Source organism: Phyllopteryx taeniolatus, chromosome 4 (assembly GCF_024500385.1).
Source record: "Phyllopteryx taeniolatus isolate TA_2022b chromosome 4, UOR_Ptae_1.2, whole genome shotgun sequence".
Lineage (NCBI taxonomy): Eukaryota > Metazoa > Chordata > Actinopteri > Syngnathiformes > Syngnathidae > Phyllopteryx > Phyllopteryx taeniolatus.
In genome coordinates this window covers 7,706,041-7,725,486 of record NC_084505.1, presented here as the reverse complement: position 1 = coordinate 7,725,486, position 19,446 = coordinate 7,706,041, and the positions used below count along the sequence as shown (strand labels likewise).

At 40.7% G+C, this 19,446-nt stretch overlaps 1 protein-coding gene across 4 annotated transcripts in view; it reads right to left on the bottom strand.

The window, feature by feature from the left end:
* Window positions 1-19,446, bottom strand: part of ctnna2 (catenin (cadherin-associated protein), alpha 2) — a 373,639-nt gene that overhangs the window by 262,023 nt on the left and 92,170 nt on the right. For all 4 annotated transcript variants that reach the window (XM_061772277.1, XM_061772275.1, XM_061772273.1 and 1 more), the window contains exon 7: window positions 14,381-14,584. In XM_061772277.1, the coding sequence (XP_061628261.1) occupies window positions 14,381-14,584 (204 nt within the window). The remainder of the gene's footprint in view (window positions 1-14,380; window positions 14,585-19,446) is intronic.

The following is a 19,446-nucleotide window of genomic DNA, read 5'->3' as shown; positions in this document are numbered from 1 at the left end:
CCAATTTGAACTCATAAACTGCGATGTGAGACCGTTTTATTCGAGCTTTGTACAGACACGCGCGCGCACACACACACACACAAAACTCAGCTACGTTTGTAAGTACCCACAATGTTTAGTTACTTCATAAATAGCAGCATTCCTGCTGCAAAAAAAGCATCTGATAAAAGTGCACAGTTCAATATGACGACATTTTAAAAAAGAAACTGTTTTAAGAGTCAGCCAAATTTAACTGTGGAGTATGTTCTTGCCAAAGCCGTTTTATAACAAACACCAAATGGTTCAAGTTAGCGGTTAGATGATAGTGGCCTATTAAAAATAATACTATCTCAATCATATGAAAAATATTGTCCTTAAAGCTTGAACAAACGTTTCTACGTATATGGTAGAAAGTGTACAAATGAAATGGAACGGAATGGGCTGCTAGGTAAAAGAAGGAAATCAAAGAAAGGATTTACTGTAAATGCAAACAGTTACACACGCTTTCTCTGAATTGTGGCCTGCATACTTGATTTCCCATTGCATTTAGCCCTCTGGATCCATAACCCTAACATATGTAGCAGTTAATACAGTTAGAGCCCAGGTCTTTGCTTGCATGTCTGCCCACTTAATCATATTAGAGTTGATTCTATAGTTTGATCAAGCTATCAGTGTCAATCGCATTTGCGCTACTCAAAGAAGCAAGCCCTTGAAGGGAATTGGCATTGCAGAGGGTGGGGAGGGGTGCAGTACAAGGGCTGGCAGCATTCTAATGCAATAGAGTTGCCAGATCTGAAAGCTTTTTATTGCATTAATATGTTCCTGGATAATTCTATCGGGTCCCCTGATATGACCTTTAAACCCAATTACAGTCTAATTTCATCGATCAGCTAAATCCTAGATGGTGATGGGTGTGTGTTCAGGTGTTTTGATATGGGTGTGCTCCGAATAACAACAAAGGATTGTGTTTCTTGTTTCCCATAAAGTAAGATTTACCGTAATTACCCGTGTATAATGCGCACCCCCAAAGTTGACCTCAAAATTCTGGAAAACCCTTCTACCTATGTATAATGCATTTTTACAATGCATGATTTTGCGTCTACCCATATGATCAAAACATGAAGTATTTTTCAAATAATTATTCTGAACTTAAGCACTTTATTTTTTTATTATGTTTTTTTTAATTTGCTTGCTCTTATTTTGAAATTCACAGCCTTACTTTTATTTAGTAAATGAGAAAACACACAGCTCATATGTTTGATTACCCAGGCAGAATTTGTATGATGGGTACAATTCTTTAAAGAAAACATGAAGGGCTACGCAAAACACATTTACTTTTTTTTTTTTAATGGGATTCAAATTAAACTGTCAAGCATTTCAGAAAAGCATTATCATTAAACAAAACATAACCATAAAGAAATGAATGATGGTTGTTGTTCAGACATATTTAAAAAAAAAAAATATATATATATAAATTCTGCCAGGGTATGTAAACTTACGAGCACAACTGTACATACAGTATATGCAGTCATACGTAGTACCCCTGTCATATTGGAATGAAAGTAAAGGCTACACCTTTTTCATAACCTCTAAGTGGCGGCATATTAGAATGAACGTGTACACCTTTCTCATAACCTGAAGGTGGCGGTGACATTGGAATGAAAGTGGACAGCTTTTTCATAACCTCTCGATGGCAGCATACATTTATAAAATGTGACATTTTTTTCCCATTTTCCCCGAAACCTATGTATAATGTGCACGATTGATTTTTGACAATTTTTTTGGGGGAAAAATGCACATTATACATGAGAAATTATGGTAATTTTAATAGACAGAGTTAGGCATGCTACTTGGAAAAGTAATGAGTTAAGCTATTCTTCATTAAATGTTGCTTAACAACACTGAACCAGCGAAAGTTGCTCCAGTAGATAAGTTAAAATAAAAGTAGCTAAATAACATCAAAGCTACTTCAGTTGCGTGTACTCTAAACCTGGATAAGTAGAGTTTACTTGGAACAACTCAGGAAAGCCCTAAAGTAATCACAATCATTGCTCATCCATTGATTTAACTTAGGTTGTTAAGTGCACTTTAAATCTAGATAAGTAGAGTAAACTTATTCTGCTTCTCATTTAACTGAGCTTGTCAAGTACACTGTAAACCCTGGATAAGTAGATTCTACTTATTGTACTACAAATTTAACCCAGTTTGTTAAGTACACTGTAAACCCTAGATGAGTACGATATTAGACACGGTTGCCTATAAGTTACTGTAAACTTTAATTTCAGTAAGTAACTGTCAACAGTGTCAAATCAATGTTTTTATTCATCGTGGTGCTGATGATCGTAATGTCACTCTATTGCACACATCCCAGTTAGGGTTTCATGAAAAAAGTGCAACATACAGTAGATGTAATGTCCGAGTTAAATAAAACACACATTCCATGAACTAGAGGTAACATAAGCACACATGATCAATGTTACGTTAATCCTTATCGTTCATGAACATTTATAATCAATGTCTTTATGACAGCAAAGTTCAACATTTCATGGTGCAATGCATGCTGGGAGCCTCACGGCTTCACAATTCTGCTGCATGCAAAATAGTGACGTCAACCAAAATGCCATAGTGCAATGGAAACTGTAGTGAAATATTGTATACTCTTGACTACAACAACAACAGAAAAATCCAATCACCATTTTTTTTTTTTTTTAAACTAATGAGAAAGAGGGATGGTGGCACGATGGAAGACTGGTTAGAGCCTCTGCCTCACAGTTCTGAGGACCGGGGTTCAATCCCCGGCCCCGCCTGGGTGGAGTTTGTATGTTCTCCCCGTGCCTGCGTGGGTTTTCTCCGGGCACTCCGGTTTCCTTCCACATCCCAAAAACATGCATGGTAGGTTAATTGACGACTCTAAATTGCCCGTAGGTGTGAATGTGAGTGCGAATGGTTGTTTGTTTGTATGTGCCCTGGCAACCAGTTCAGGGTGTACCCTGCCTCCTGCCCGATGATAGCTGGGATAGGATCCAGCATGCCCGCGACCCTCGTGAGGAGAAGCAGCTCAGAAAATGGATGGATGGATGGATGGAGAAAGAGGGGGGTCCCAAAGCCCCACCCCTTCATATTTAGTATCATTGGAAAGCTCTAAATGTCAGTAGAATCCAGTGGGTGGGAGATGTTCAAGTTTACAAATGTCCACTAAAGAGTATAACTTTGAAATACTGGCAGTCAGGAGGGTATAATCACTTTAAAGTATTTCGCTGACGTGTGTGGAATGTCTCACACTGTATTTTGTCTTACAAAGTTCAAAATCAGATCCCATCGATCGATGCCACTGTCAAAACTAGCTTAAACTAGATTTTTGGTGGACCTGTGCATGGGCGTCGGTGGGGTCAATGTACCTGCCACGTTTGAGCTCAGACACATAATTACAATAAGATAAGCAATGAAAGAGTACAACTTACACAAATTTAACAAGTAATATTGGTAAATTAGTTATACAAAAAAGTTGGTTTGAGTAAAACCTATTGATTACATTTTAAAAAAAACACAATTCCAGTAAGTAAGCACATGAAAAAGTTCAGTTTAAACAGAATTAACAACTATCCATCCATCCATTTTCTGAGCCGCTTCTCCTCACTAGGGTCGCGGGCGTGCTGGAGCCTATCCCAGCTGTCATCGGGCAGGAGGCGGGGTACACCCTGAACTGGTTGCCAGCCAATCGCAGGGCACATCGAAACAAACAACCATTCGCACTCACAGTCATGCCTACGGGCAATTTAGAGTCTCCAATTAATGCATGTTTTTGGGATGTGGGAGGAAACCGGAGTGCCCGGAGAAAACCCACGCAGGCACGGGGAGAACATGCAAACTCCACACAGACGGGGACGGGGATTGAACCCCGCACCTCAGAACTGTGAGGCTGACGCTCTAACCAGTCGCCCACCGTGCCGCCACTTCATTCTAAAAGATGGGTAAAATCATGATTCTTACTACCACTGAAATATGAATGTGTTGGAATAAAACCGCGACAACACTATATAAGTGTATACTTGGTGTATGAATGTGTCCATAATTCGGTGAATGTGAGCCTCCGTAAAGCGCTTTAGGCACCGTAATGGTGTCGGTAAAGCGCTATATAAGTGCACTACTACAAACTTAGTGAGGATAAAATATGATCCAAAGGTTATTGCAAAGGTTATTGTTTTAATAATTTATAGACCTCCAAAATACAATAGAAAATTTATGGAGGACTTTTCAGAACTGCTGTCAGTTATTTGTACTGACAACAACTATTTTGTCATAATGGGAGACTTTACCATTCATGTTGACAATAACGTGGAAAACATTCTAAAGAACTTTCTGCTTTATTGGACACATTTGACCTCTCTCAACATATTAAAAGTCCAACCCACACTCAAGGTCACATCTTAGACCTGGTCATCTCTAAGGATGTTGAAATTCTATCAATTGACATTAAGGATATGGCTATTTCTGACCATTTTTGTGTATTCTTTGAATTACAGATTCTTCCAAAGGTTCAGACAACCTCTATGTCTATTAAGACAAGGTACATAAATGAGAGTACCGCCACTAAGTTTATGGAGACCATTGCTGTGCCACAAACTGTGAATGCTGAGACAGTTGATGAACTTTTGGATAATTTCACCTGGAAAATCTCAAATGTCATGAATGCTGTCGCTCCTATTAAAACAAAGACAATCTTGAAAGGACCGAGATCACCGTGGAGGAGCACAATGATGGTAAAGACCTCTAAATCAAAGTGTAGGAAACCAGAACGTTAGTGGAGAAAAACTAAACTCCAAATTGACTATGGCCTCTACAAAGTCTTTGTAAGAGTTAGTCAGGGCTAGACAGCAACACCTTTCTGAAATAATCAGTAAGAACTTCAACAACACTCGCACTCTGTTTGCAGTGGTTGACAAGCTCACAACCCCCCGAATCAGATAGCTCCAGAACTCAGAACAGCTGATAAATGCAATGAATTTGCTTATTTTAGTGAAAAAATACAATCCATCAGGTTAAATATCAGCACAAATCAGCAAAATTATAAAATGACATTACATCTGAAGCCACCCAGGAAAAACTCTATTACCATGTCAGAATTTGATACAGTTGACCAAAAAACTGGAGAGAAAACGGTTCAGCAGCTGAAACCATCAACGAGCTGTCTTGACTCAATACCATTTGATTTTTTCAAAGCTATTTTGCGAAGTCTGTGCTCGTTGATTTGCAGCAAATAATCAATTGCTCAGTTTCCTAAAGGTCTTAAAGTAGCTGCCATTAAGCCTCGATTGTGATTGGCTGGCAACCACTTCAGGGTGTACCCCGCCTCCTGCCCAATGATAGCTGGGATAGGCTCAGCACGCCGGAGACCCTAGTGAGGGAAAGCGGCTCAGAAAATGGATGGATGGATGGGAATTCATGAAAGAAATACTAATGGAATATAAACCCAGTAGGGCTCTGAGCTCGACAGACTAAGGTCAAATAGTGGAGCACAGAGTCCAAAGCAAACATGGTGAAGCAGCATTTAGCTATTATGCTGCACACCAATGGAATAAGTTGCAAACAGCCCCAAGTGTGAATGTGTTTAAGTCCAAGTTAAAAACTCTTCTTTTTTCTCTTGCTTTTTAGAGCATTTCCACTTTTAAATATTTCTTGCACTGTACGCTTTTTAAATTGTACTTAAATTTGTTTTGGTCTTTGTTTTAAATGTTTATAAGCTGTTTTTTTTCTTTGTTTTTCAGTGCTTTTAATCATGTATAGCACATTAAGTTACCTTGTGTATGAAATGTGCTATTTAAATAAATTTGCTTTGCTTTGCTTTACGTTTACTATAAACAAACAATGTATTACAGTTGCAGATCCGGTCATCATTCTCCTCAGCTACCTTGAGCTTTTTTTTCGGTATCAAATATCAAATTAATTATTTAAATAGACCACAACAATATGGCCATGGGGATTAACTTGATGCACAGACCTCTGCAACCTCCTCTCCCATTTGCATAGAGTTGCACACTTTTCATAATACATACAGCTTGGCACAATTCACAGGCAACCTCTAGGGTTGGCATCAGCACAAGTTTACCTATGGAGTACGTAACAGAAGAGTTTTCATTTGAGGAAATGTAGTATGTATGAACAATACCCCACAAGTGCTACGTAATCACGAAATTAGATTTGCTACTGAAAAACTATTTGGTTTTAACAAAACAGCAACACTACAACTACGCTACTGAGAAATGTAATAAAGCTAGTAACGTCGCTATTGGTAATGCTGCTACTGCCCAACACTGGTCATGGACATTATCTAACATTACAGCTAGTTTTTCCATTTACAGTGGAACCTTGACATAACAGACCAATAGGGGGAGTGGGGGTCGTCCAAGATAGCCGATTGTTGATTACATTGAACCACTTTTTTTTAGGTGATATGCAACCATTATTATTGTACAGTACAAAATTATTGTTTTGTAGTTTATTTTTTTTTGTGGCCTACAACACCCAGTATAGTCCAAAATATTCGTAAATAAATATAAAAAAATTATGACAATGTTTGAAATTCTCCCATTTTATCCAAACTTACCATACCGGTGTGCTTGGTCATGGTGACATTGTTGATGTGCAGTACTCATCATAGGCAAGTCACTTTCATGAACCACGAGGAATTTGTGTGCTTCCTAGTTCCAAATCAATTGCCAAAGGTGAACGGCTTGACAAAAAAAAAAAAAAACTGTTACTGTAAAAAAATAAAAAAATATACAATAGATATCACCATCATCACAAGACTGCCATGTGTCAATGCCCCACATTCAACATGGTCGCCATATAGGCACAGGAGGCACGTCTTTTGGAATTGGATCTAGTCATATTGTACAGTATATCTGTGACCTAGTCTCTGCCTGGATTATGCCACAGTGCCAGTAATACAACAGCGGCCAATCCTGGCACTAACCGAAATCGTCAACGGCATTTTAAGTGACAAATAGACACTATTTTTGGACACATTCTTCAGTTCCGAAGGTCCATTTCATCCTATATTCGTTATATTGGGGTCCGTTATATCGAGGTTACACTGTATGACAAACACAATATATTGGAGAAATTATATACTAAATAGGGATCCCCCAATAAAACTTTTCCCTCCACAACAAGTACGAGGACAAGCACTTACTGTTGAGTAAACGCCAATACCAAACTGGTACTTTCTAATAACATTACATCTAGCAATTGTGATGAATTTTTTTCATTTTAATCAATTATTGTTCAAAAACACAAAACACAAACTTATCTGAAACATGGCATATGTTTTACTCAAATATAACACGTTTTAGAGTAAAAATGCACGTAATGTCAACATTCTTGCCACACATTTCACTTCCAGTAAATTTAGTCCGTAACACAAAGCATTTTAGTTTTAAAATCTAACCATGGCAGGCTAACTGAAGGGATATATGTCCACACCAAAAAAGTGAGGGGCAGATATATGGGCAGGCATTAGCTCTAGAATTGCTGCAGTTATCCAAGTAATGGAAGAGTTACCAAAGTAATCATTCTTTTAATGATTACATTTGCAGTTTCAATTTACAGGCCTGTCCATGTGTACTTATATTTGCATGGCTTAAACTTAGAGCGCATATAGATATGCTACTGGCACAATCAACCAAGTAGATTCTGGGGTCCCGCAGGACGGAGGAGCGCCGGGCCGGGGTAGCAAGCAGGGGTGGGGTTAGACGTGCCACACCATCCCTCTTCCACTGCAGCTTCCTGACGGGAGCAAGGCTGGCTCGGCCAGAGCCAGTAGCACGAAGCGGGCGACGGTGCTCGAGAAACTTGCTGTTTGCCCAAGCAGAGTTCATCATCCATTTTGTAGAACATAATTTGTATTTGGCTAAAAGTGTTGTCATCCATGTTTACCTTCAAGTATCTACACACGGCTGACAAGGCTCCTACTTGAAGGAGTTCTATATGTCAAGCTTGTTGAAGTGGTATCGGTGATGTAGTATCGGATCATGTTGACAAGTCAGTGTGTTTTTCATGTTTTTATGTCTCAAAATTATTCGTTGTCATTTGACTGTCTGTTGTTGTACTAGAGCGGCTCTAACTACCAGAGACAAATTCCGCGCGTTTTTGACATACTTGGCAAATAAAGATGATTCTGATTCTGATTCAGATTCTGTTACTGCATCAGCATCAATACCGATTGGTATCTGTGTATCCCTAATACTAAATAATATAGAACACAAACCAAAAAATAATTTGTGTATTGATACGAAACAAGCAAGTCAGTTGTGCAGGCTTCAGCTAACCCGCGGTCCTAATGAGGACAAGCGGGATAGAAAAAGGATGGATGGGTTATTAGTGTCAAAATGAAAGTAAAGTTGATTGTTAAAGTCAAAAACTACTAAAAATGTTTTATTGAATCTGAAGAACAGTTCAGATTTCTCAGAGTCAGTTGTAGGAACTGTTAACCTTCAGATTATGAGACAGACATCTGACCCTTGAGTGAGATGAATAAAATGTTTGTTAGCTATATATTTAATATGAATATAGTCCATATTTAGGATCCAGCCTTGAGTGGGCAAGAATTTTGAATTGCTCAAAGTGGGAGGTTAATTGGATTGCAGCTTGTTGAGAAGTGCATTAGAGAGGCCAGGGCATGCTGTGGATAACCTGTGATTTATTACTGGGTCTAGGAGTTTGGAGGGCCAGTAATGTGGGGCAATAGGAAAATAAGACTAAATTAATCGAAAAATAAAATAGTATAAGGTGTGTTCAGTCAAATTAGTGTCCGGGAAGAAAGATTAACTCTGGCATTAAAACAAGTATCAGATCAGCTTTAAATGTTAAGATTTAGCAAAAAAAAATATATATATATATATTTACTGTGATCAATTGAGAATTATTCACACACCTTTTGTCCACTTTAAATCTAACTGGTATACTTGAGGTGGGAATTCGGTATCCCTGAAGAGTGAGGTGAGCACATGGGGATACTGTCATGTGAACATGTTACACCAAAAGCCCTGAATACCAGAAAAAAAGGAAGAGTCGTGAAAAAAATACAACAGAAAATGAGAAGTTATGAAAACAAAAGTAAAATGTTGAGCAGTGTGATGAAAGAGATGCCCCGAGACATTGTATTCTTTCTGCTATGACATTGTCATACATCACTGTGCACTAGAATTGGCTGATATAGACCTTGATAAAACAAAAAAACTCACTGTCAATATTGAGGTTATGGTTGCAAAAAAAAACAATAAAAAAAGAAATGAGTTGAGAGACAAAGACTCAAGTAAATAGAAACCACCTTTTTTTTTCTTTATTACTGTATAAATGCTTGTAAATCTTCTACCCAGTGAGAAGTGAGGTGAGGTTATGTTTTCATTTTTAATGTCAGGTTAAGAGCTACATCTTTAACTTGAATATCAGCCACTGCTAAGATATTAGGGAAACCAAGGAGAAAAAACATGAAAAAGTAGAACAAATGTGTCATGTAATGAGCCGCGCTGGGTTTCTCAGCGAAAAATAATGTATAGGTAGAGAGTACTGAATATGAAATAAAATTATTATTTCCAACATGTCATTGTGTCTATTTTATAAAATGAATAAAAGTGTATAGAATATTTACTAATATATTACTTATATTTAATTATATATATATATATATATATATATATACACACACACACACACACACACACATCCATCCATTTTCTGAGCCGCTCTTCCTCACTAAGGTCGCGGGCGTGCTGGAGCCTATCCCAGCTATCATGGCCAGGAGGCGGGTACACCCAGAACTGGTCGCCAGCCAATCGCAGAGCACATACAAACAAACAACCATTCGCACTCACATTCACACCTACGGGCAATTTAGAGTTGTCAATTAACCTCGCAAGCATGTTTTTGGGATGTGGGAGGAAACCGGAGTGCCCGGAGAAAACCCACGCAGGCACGGGGAGAATATGCAGGGATTGAACCCCGGTCCTCAGAACTGTGAGGCAGATGCTCTAACCAGTCGCAACACTTTTGTTTTTGCTCCTATTTTTCGTGAGCTGGACTCAAAGATCTAAAACTTTTTCTACATACACAAAAGGCCATTTCCCTCAAAAACTGTTCACAAACTGTCGCCGAGGATGGGATAGCCAAGGTCCCTGCCTTCGGCCACCGCCCAGCTCACACTGAATCCGACCCCTTTGGCACATCCCACAGGTGGTGAGCCCATGGGAAGGGGGACCCACGTTACCCTTTTGGGCTTTGCCTGGCCGGGCCCCATGGGTGCAGGCCTGGCCACCAGGCGCTCGCCTTCGAGACCCACCTCCAGGCCTGGCTCCAGAGGGGGACACCGGTGACCCGCATCCGGGCAAGGGAAACCTAGATCCATTTATTTTATTTGTCATAGGGGTTCTTTTAGCCGTGCTTTGTCTGGTCCCTCACTTAGGACCTGTTTGCCATGGGTGACCCTGCCCCAGACATAAAGCCCCAGACAATTTTGCTCCTAGGATCACTGGGACACACAAACCCCTCATCACTATAAGGTGACGGCTCAGTCAAGACTAGCACTTGTGTTTTTATAACACTTGATTGCAGGGAAGGAATATTTGGTATTGGCCTTTTATTTCTTCCACATCTTTGCATGTCTTACTATGGCCTTCATTTGTGCTTTGTCATGAACACCTAAATGTCATACTTGGCATGTCATGAAGGCAGCATGCACAATAAACAATATACAATGTGACTGCACGGGATAAGTCACCCCAATTGTTGAATGAGCATTCTACATTGCAACTTCCATGGGGACTGTGAAAAAAGGCAATCCGTCTTCCACTAATGATCAGCCTACTGCACCACCCCACGTTTGGTTTTATGTGCCACATCCAGCAAACAGTGAGGTGAGTGTGCTCACTATCACACTCCCTAAATCCTACTCTGTACTGCTCACAGAATTGCCCAGTTGCCCCTTTTACCTGCCATGGCTTCAGGCTATGGCTATATTCTGCCCAAGCTCTCTTGACCCAAGCTGGTAATGCATTACTCCCTCGATCCATTGATAGATTGGCTCTGTCTGAGCTGCCGTAACTAAATCAGCTGCGCCTGATGATTCAGCACCAGCCAGGGAGCTGGGCATGCTGTCACCAATCACAGATCACCAGCAGCTAAGACAGGTATGGACATTCTCCTGTCACTTGAACCTAATTTATGGCCAGCTACCACATTGATTAACCTTGTGCTTTGGTTCAAGCTTCCTACAAAAAAAATGCTGCCTTTGGATACTGGGTGCAACTGAAAAAAGTGGGGGGAGCTGCTTACATTTCTTCAGAAAGAGTTATGCAACTCATAATATTGCATCTTTGTTGACAATAAAGCATAAGTAAGACTTTAATTAGCATTGACGTGTGAATCATTGGCATGATATTCATTGTACAAAGAATTGGATGAGTTTATCAATTGCAAGTTCTTGCTTGAGCACTATGAAAACAAAAACCCCTTGTGCTTGATTAAATTTGTGAATATGATATCTATGACAATCAAGATTTTAATTATAACTATATGATATATTATATTCCATGCCATATACAGCGGCCAAGGTCAAACATCCCAATCACAATCATATGTGTTGTGGTTACTGTTGGTACCAAAAGACATTTTTTTTTTTACCAACAGTCTAATGTATGAGAAGCGATTTTTGTTTTGTTTTTGGCATGTGCTTCTCTTTGATTTACTTGCTGTTCCAGCAGTAATCACTACAATCCAACTCTTATGTCTAATTACACTTCCTGTGTCACATAAGCTTCTGCGACTTCAGAAATGGTTTTGGGTCTTTTTCTGTCAGACCTAATTCAGTGTCGTTATTGGCTCATGTCAACAACATTTTAAAAGTGTAATAGCACCGTATCACCAATGTGGAATAACTGCAATGTGACACTTTTGAAGCGAATGTCTTGTATGCATGGATAATTGCTTGTCCACAAAATAAGACAAAATATTTGATGTGGTTGCTTACACAATTTGTATTTTGATATACTCCTTACTATTTTGTCATAGAATAAAATAACTTCCCAATTAAGAAATTATAATTAGGTATTACAATTAGATAAGGATTTTCCTTGTAAAGCTGTCAGTGTAATACTTTCACACTTGGCAGAGGTAATATACTGTACAAAGCGAAATTCCTCAAATCAACACATATATCAACATCTGAAAAATCTTCCCTCTCTGGTCCGATTTTTGGCCTATAAATTAAAATTATATTATTATTTTACAACTGGTAGTGGGAAATCAAGAATAGCCAGAGACTGTGGAGACAGGAGGCGTGACCAAATAGTGTGTCAATCTTTTGCTCACGTGCAACGTCGTGTTCACGAGCCCCGCGAGGACACAGAAGCCTCCCACAAAGGGAGACCATTATAGTTTCTTGGCTGGATTATGTGACCACCATTTGCCTCATGCAGTGCAACACATCTCCTTCGCATAGAGTTGATCAGGTTGTTGATTGTGGCCTGTGGAATTTTGCTCCACTCCTCTTTAATGGCTGTGCGAAGTTGCTGGATATTGGCGGGAACTAGAACACACTGTCGTATACACCGATCCAGAGCATCCCAAACATGCTCAATGGGTGACATGTCCGGGGAATATGCTGGCCATGCAAGAACTAGGATGTTATTCCAGGAATTGTGCACAGACCCTTGCAACATGGGGCCGTGCATTATCATGCTGTAACATGAGGTGATGGTCGTGGATGAATGGCACAACAATGGGTCTCAGGATCTCGTCACGGTAGCAAGGTGCATTCAAAATGCCATCAATAAAATGCACCTGTGTTCGTTGCCCATAACATACGCCTGCCCATACGATAACCACACCGCCACCATGGTTCACTCGATCCACAACGTTGACATCAGCAAACCGCTCAACCACAGAACGGCACACACCCTGTCTGCCATCTGCACTGGACCGTGAAAACTGGGATTCATCCGTGTAGAGAACACCTCTCCAATGCGCCAGACGCCATCAAATGTGAACATTCGCCCACTCAAGTCAGTTACAACGACGAACTGCAGTCAGCAACCGATTGTCACAGCAGCTGTCCGGGTGGCTGGTCTCAGACGATCTTGAGGTGAACATGCTCGATGTGGAGGTTGGGCTGGTGTGGTTACACGTGGTCTGCAGTTGTGAGTTGGATGTACTGCCAAATTGTCTGAAACGCCTTTGGAGACGGCTTATGGTAGAGAAATGAACATTCAATTCACGGGCAACAGCTCTGGTGGACATTCCTGCAGTCAGCATGCCAATTGCACGCTCCCTCAGAACTTGCGACATCTGTGGCATAGTGCTGTGTGATACAACTGGACATTTCACAGTGGCCTTTTATTGTGGCCAGCCTATGGCACACCTGTGCAATAATCATGCTGTCTAATCAGCATCTTGATATGCCACACCTGTGAGGTGTGATGGATTATCTTGACAAAGGATAAATGCTCACTAACACAGATTTAGATATATACATAGATACATATAATATTTGAGGGAAATGGCTTTTTGTGTATGTAGAAAAAGTTTTCGATCTTGGAGTCCAGCTCACGAACAATGGGAGCAAAAATAAAAGTGTTGCATTTAGATTTTTGTTCAGTGTATGAACTGAACTAGTTCATTTTTGGAACGATGACATTGGAATACATCTTGGACGTTTAAAAAATAAAAAATAAAAAATTGCAATGTTTTTTTTCCAATATCATGCAGCCCTAGCTCAGTCGAAGAATGTGACTTGAGGGCACGAAGGCAGCAGGTTGAGGTTCCTCCACAGTCTAAACATTGCTACTGTTTTGCAAAAGCCAGTCTACTTGAGCAAGCAAGGCAATGAACCTCCAAACTGATCAGAGCTCTCTTTTGTATGCAGCCCACCTTGTTATGATTTATCTCGACAGGAGCAGAGTAGATTACAATCAGTCACAGCATACAGTGGCTGAATGTTTAACTTTTTTCAATTATCAATTAAAAACTTGCTTTTGATACCCCTCGAAATGTACATCCCGCCATGCATGTTTTGGGCTTCTATAGTTCCCTGCTTGCAGACAGCGTGAAAAAGAAACCTTGCCCAATATTAACTCAACAGAGAGAGGGGAATTGTGTTTCCATACGGTGAGGCTGCATTTAAATTCATTCTGTCTCTATCTATTGACAATTTTATTGAGCAAAACATTTTAATGTTATTAAGGAAGACTAAGTGAAGATCAGTGATGGTAAACCTTATCCTTTTACCCTTCTTAAATGACCAAAAATGCAACTGAATAAGATGAACTTTAAAAACAGATCTGATGACAAAATCACTGCATATCGCATTATATAGGTACTGGGAATGGCAATGAAATCTGGCAACACTTACATTGTTCATGTATTCGCTCAGCAAGTCTTGGAGGGCCTGTCGAACAGCATTGCACTCAGCCACGATGCGTTCGCGTCGGTCATCACGTGTGCACGAAGAGTCTGCCATTAATGCGGCACCACTGATAATGCTCTCCAAGCGCTCCTCCAAAGAAGGCCGGAAACGGGCCTCACTGAATGTCAGAGGGTCCAGGATTATTTTGTTCTGTAAAGCAAAAAGAGAGAATGAAGGTCACTCATTTTGATGATTGAATTCATTATGTATACAGTTAATACCTTAAGTAATTGCAGATCTTAGTTTTAGAATGTAGGCTTAGTTTCGGTTTAACTGTATATGACGGTATATGCATAGTCACAGCAGAACACAAGTGGTGACAAAGTAAGTGCATGGTGAGTAACCAACACAAAATAATTTGTGAATTATGCAACAGCTGGATTTGGGGATCCTCTGCCATTCCTCCTTGCAGATCCTCTCCAGTTCTGTCAGGTTGGACGCTGAACGGTGGACAGCCATTTTCAGGTCTCTCCAGAGATGCTCAATTGGGTTTAAGCCAGGGCTCTGGCTGGGCCATTCAAGAACAGTCACGGAGTTGTTCTGAAGCCATGCCTTCATTATTTTAGCTATGTGCTTCGGGTCATTGTCTTGTTGGAAGGTGAACCTCCGGCCCAGTCTGAGGTCCTGAGCACTCTGGAGAAGTTTTTCGTCCAGGATATCGCTGTAATAGGCCGCATTCATCTTTCCTTCGATTGCCAACCAGTCATCCTCTCCCTGCAGCTGAAAAACACCCCCACAGCATGATGGTCCCACCACCATGCTTCACTGTTGGGACTGTATTGGACAGGCGATGAGCAGTGCCTGATGTTCTCCACACATACCACTTAGACTTAGACTTAGACAAAAAGTTCTATCTTGGTCTCATCAAACCAGAGAATCTTATTTCTCACCATCTTGGAGGCCTTCAGGTGTTTTTTTTAGCTCCACACAGGCTTTCATGCGTGAGAAAATAGTGGAACAATTTAAGGACAATGTTCCTCAACGTACAATTTCAATGAATTTAGGGATTTCATCAGCTACAGTCCACAATATCTTCAAAAGGTTCAGAGAATCTGGAGAAATGACTGCATGTAAGCGGCAAGGGCGAAAACCAACATTGAATGCCCGTGACCTTCGATCCCTCAGGCGGCACTGCATCAAAAACCAAAATCAATCTTCTTCTTCTTCTTCTTCTTTTCCTTTCGGCTTGTACCTTTAGGGGTCGCCACAGCGTGTCATCCTTTTCCATGTAAGCGTATCTCCTGCATCCTCCTCTCGAACACCAACTGCCCTCATGTCTTCCCTCACGACATCCATCAACCTTCTTTTTGGTCTTCCTCTAGCTCTCTTGCATGGCAGCTCCATCCTCATCATCCTTCTACCAATATACTCACCATTTTTCCTCTGGACGTGTCCAAACCATCGAAGTCTGCTCTCTCTAACTTTGTCTCCAAAACATCGAACCTTGGCTGTCCCTCTGATGAGCTCATTTCTAATTTTATCCAACTTGGTCACTCCGAGAGCGAACCTCAACATCTTCATTTCCGCCACCTCCAGCTCTGCTTCCTGTTGTCTCTTCAGTGCCACTGTCTCTCATCCGTACATCATGGCTGGCCTCACCACTGTTTTATAAACTTTGCCCTTCATCCTAGCAGAGACTCTTCTGTCACATAACACACCTGACACCTTCCTGCACCCGTTCCGACCTGCTTGGACCCGTTTATTCACTTCCTGACCACACTCACCATTGCTCTGGACGGTTGACCTCAAGTATTTAAAGTCCTTCACCCTTGCTATCTCTTCTCCCTGTAGCCTGACTCTTCCACCACCACCCATCTCATTCATGAAAATATATTCTGTTTTAATTTGGCTAATCTTCATTCCTCTGCTTTCCAGTGCATGTGTCCATCTTTCTAACTGTTCCTGCACCTGCTTCCTGCTTTCACTGCAGATCACAATGTCATCTGCAAACATCATGGTCCACGGGGATTCCAGTCTCACCTCATCTGTCAGCCTATCCATCACCACTGCAAACAGGAAGGGGCTCAGGGCTGATCCCTGATGCAGTCCCACCTCCACCTTAAATTCATCTGTCACACCTACAGCACACCTCACCGCTGTTCTGCTGCCCTCATACTGTCCTGTATTATTCTAACAAACGTCTCTGCCACTCCAGACATCCGCATGCAGTACCACAGTTCCTCTCTGGGTACTTTGTCATAGGCTTTCTCTAGATCTACAAAGACACAATGTAGCTCCTTCTGACCTTCTCTGTACTTTTCCATCAACAACCTCAGGGCAAATAATGCATTTGTGGTACTCTTTCTAGGCATGAAACCATACTGTTGCTCCCAAATACTCACTTCTGTCCTGAGTCTAGCCTCCTACTCTTTCCCATAACTTCATTGTGTGGCTCATCAACTTTATTCCTCTATAGTTCCCACACCTCTGCACATCACCCTTGTTCTTAAAGATGGGCACCAGCACACTTTTCCTCCATTCCTCAGGCATCTTCTCACGCGCTAGAATTCTATTGAACAAGCTGGTCCAAAACTCCGCAGCCACCTCTCCTAGATGCTTCCATATATCCACAGGAATGTCATCAGGATCAAATGCCTTTCCATTTTTCATCCTCCTAAATGCCTTTCTAACTTCCACCTTACTAATCATTGCCACTTCCTGGTCCACCACACTTGCCTCTTCGACTCTCCCTTCTTTCTCATTTTCCTCATTCATCAACTCCTCGAAGTACTCTTTCCATCTAGCTAGCACACTACTGGCACCAGTCAACATATTTCCATCTCTATCCTTAATCACCCTAACCTGCTGTACATCCTTCCCATCTATATCCCTCTGTCTGGCCAAAATGTATAGATCATTTTCTCCTTCTTTAGTGCCCAATCTGGCATGCATGTCATCATATGCCTCTTGTTTGGCCTTTGCCACCTCTAGCTTTGCCCTATGCCGCATCTCAATGTATTCCTTTCGCTTCTCCTCGGTCCCCACAGTGTCCCACTTCTTCTTAGCTAACCTTTTTCCTTGTATGATTTCCTGTACTGTGAGGTTCCACCACCAAGTCTCCTTCTCTCCTTTCCTGCCAGAAGATACACCAAGCACTCTCCTGCCTGCCTCTCTGATCATCTTGGCTTCAGTGGTCCAGTCTTCTGGAAGCTCCTCCCGTCCACCAAGAGCCTGTCTCACCTCTTCCCGAAAAGCTGCACAACACTCGTCCTGTCTCAGCTTCCACCACATGGTTCTCTGCACTGCCTTTGTCTTCCTAAACTTCCTTCCCACCACCATGGTGGTGTGTCATCTTACACACCACCATCCTATGCTGTTTTGCCACTACCTTACAGTCGGTAATCTACTTCAGATAACATCGTCTGCACAAGATGTAATCCACCTCCGTGCTTCTACCTCCGCTCTTGTAGGTCACCCTATGTTCCTGCATCTTCTGGAAAAAAGGGATCACTACAGCCATTTACATCATTTTTGCAAAGTCTACCACCATCTGTCTCTCTCTTTCTGGGATGCTCAGAACTACTTCGTCTAGCTCCTTCCAGAATTTCTCTTTCACCTTTAGGTCACATCCTACCGGTGGGGCGTAGCCACTAATCACATTATACATAACACCTTCAATTTCAAGTTTAAGCCTCATCACTCGATCTGATACTCTTTTTACCTCCTAGACATTCTTTGCCAACTCTTCTTTTAAAATAACCCCAACTACATTTCTCTTCCCATCGAGACCATGGTAAAATAATTTAAACCCTGCCCCTAAACTTGTAGCCTTACCGCCTTTCCACCTGGTCTCCTGGACACACAATATATCAACCTTTCTCGTAATCATCATATGATTTATTCATGTTTTATACGGTCACGCATATGGAAGTCTACAAAACACAAGGCTACATTAAGGTGAGTTTTAATTATTTTTTTAAATCTGTCAGTATAAATCAGCCATTAGTACATCAGCAAAATGTTCTGTAAAAAAAAAAAAGGCCCCATGATGTACGTCTATTATGATTTTTAAGAACACACCATACCTAAAGAGAAACAACCAATCAGAGACAGAAGGTGTGACTGACGAGGTGTCAATCACCGGTTTCCTTGGGCTTAAGGAGCTATATATATATATATATATATATATATATATATATATACACAATAGTCCTCTCAATTGTCTGGCATTCAACACAGAAATAATTTTGGTAATCCTAATTGACCTAAAACAGGTCAAGATTTAGCCTGATTTCCTGTCAGATAGTGAGAAAAAAAAAGCTTTGTTTTTTTCTTTTCATCTAGTGTCTGTAAACATCAGGTTTCAACTGTAGATCTTTGTCTATCCTGAGAGAGAAATGTGAAACTCATTTGTTAAACCTCATTGTTTTCCAGTTTTTGTGAACTGGTTATCTCTAAGTTTTTCGAAGGCTACAAGCCTAATACACAGAGGACCTGAAAAATGAAAGATGTAAAGAAGAAAAGAACATGAAGGCATACTGAGAACATTCCCAGAGGGCTTTACTCCATTGTTATTCAAGCATGATGTCAGGTACCAATTATCATAGGGCATTGGGAATAGTTGGGGTAGAAAGATTAGAAAAGGTTTGATTGGCAATAGCTTGGAGGTTTTCAAGTTAATTGGCAATGGCTCAAGACCTTTTCCATCAGACAACCATGAAACGATTGATATTGTCAGTTCCCCCCTCTGCAATTTTTAACATCATAAACAATTATTTACGATTAATTCTGAGAGCAAATAACATTGTATCTGTGAGAATCTCATGCATGAAATGAAAACAAAGAGCTATATGATTTATTCATGTTTTATACTGTAAAGCATTTGGAAGTCGAGAAAACACAAGGCTACATTAAGGTGAGTTTGAATTATTTTTTTTTTAAATCTGTCAGTATAAATCAGCCATTAGTACATTAGTAAAATGTTCTGTAAAAAAAAATATATATATATATATAAATAAATAAATAAATGTCCCTCTCTGGCCCCATGTTGTACCTCTATTATGATTTTTAGG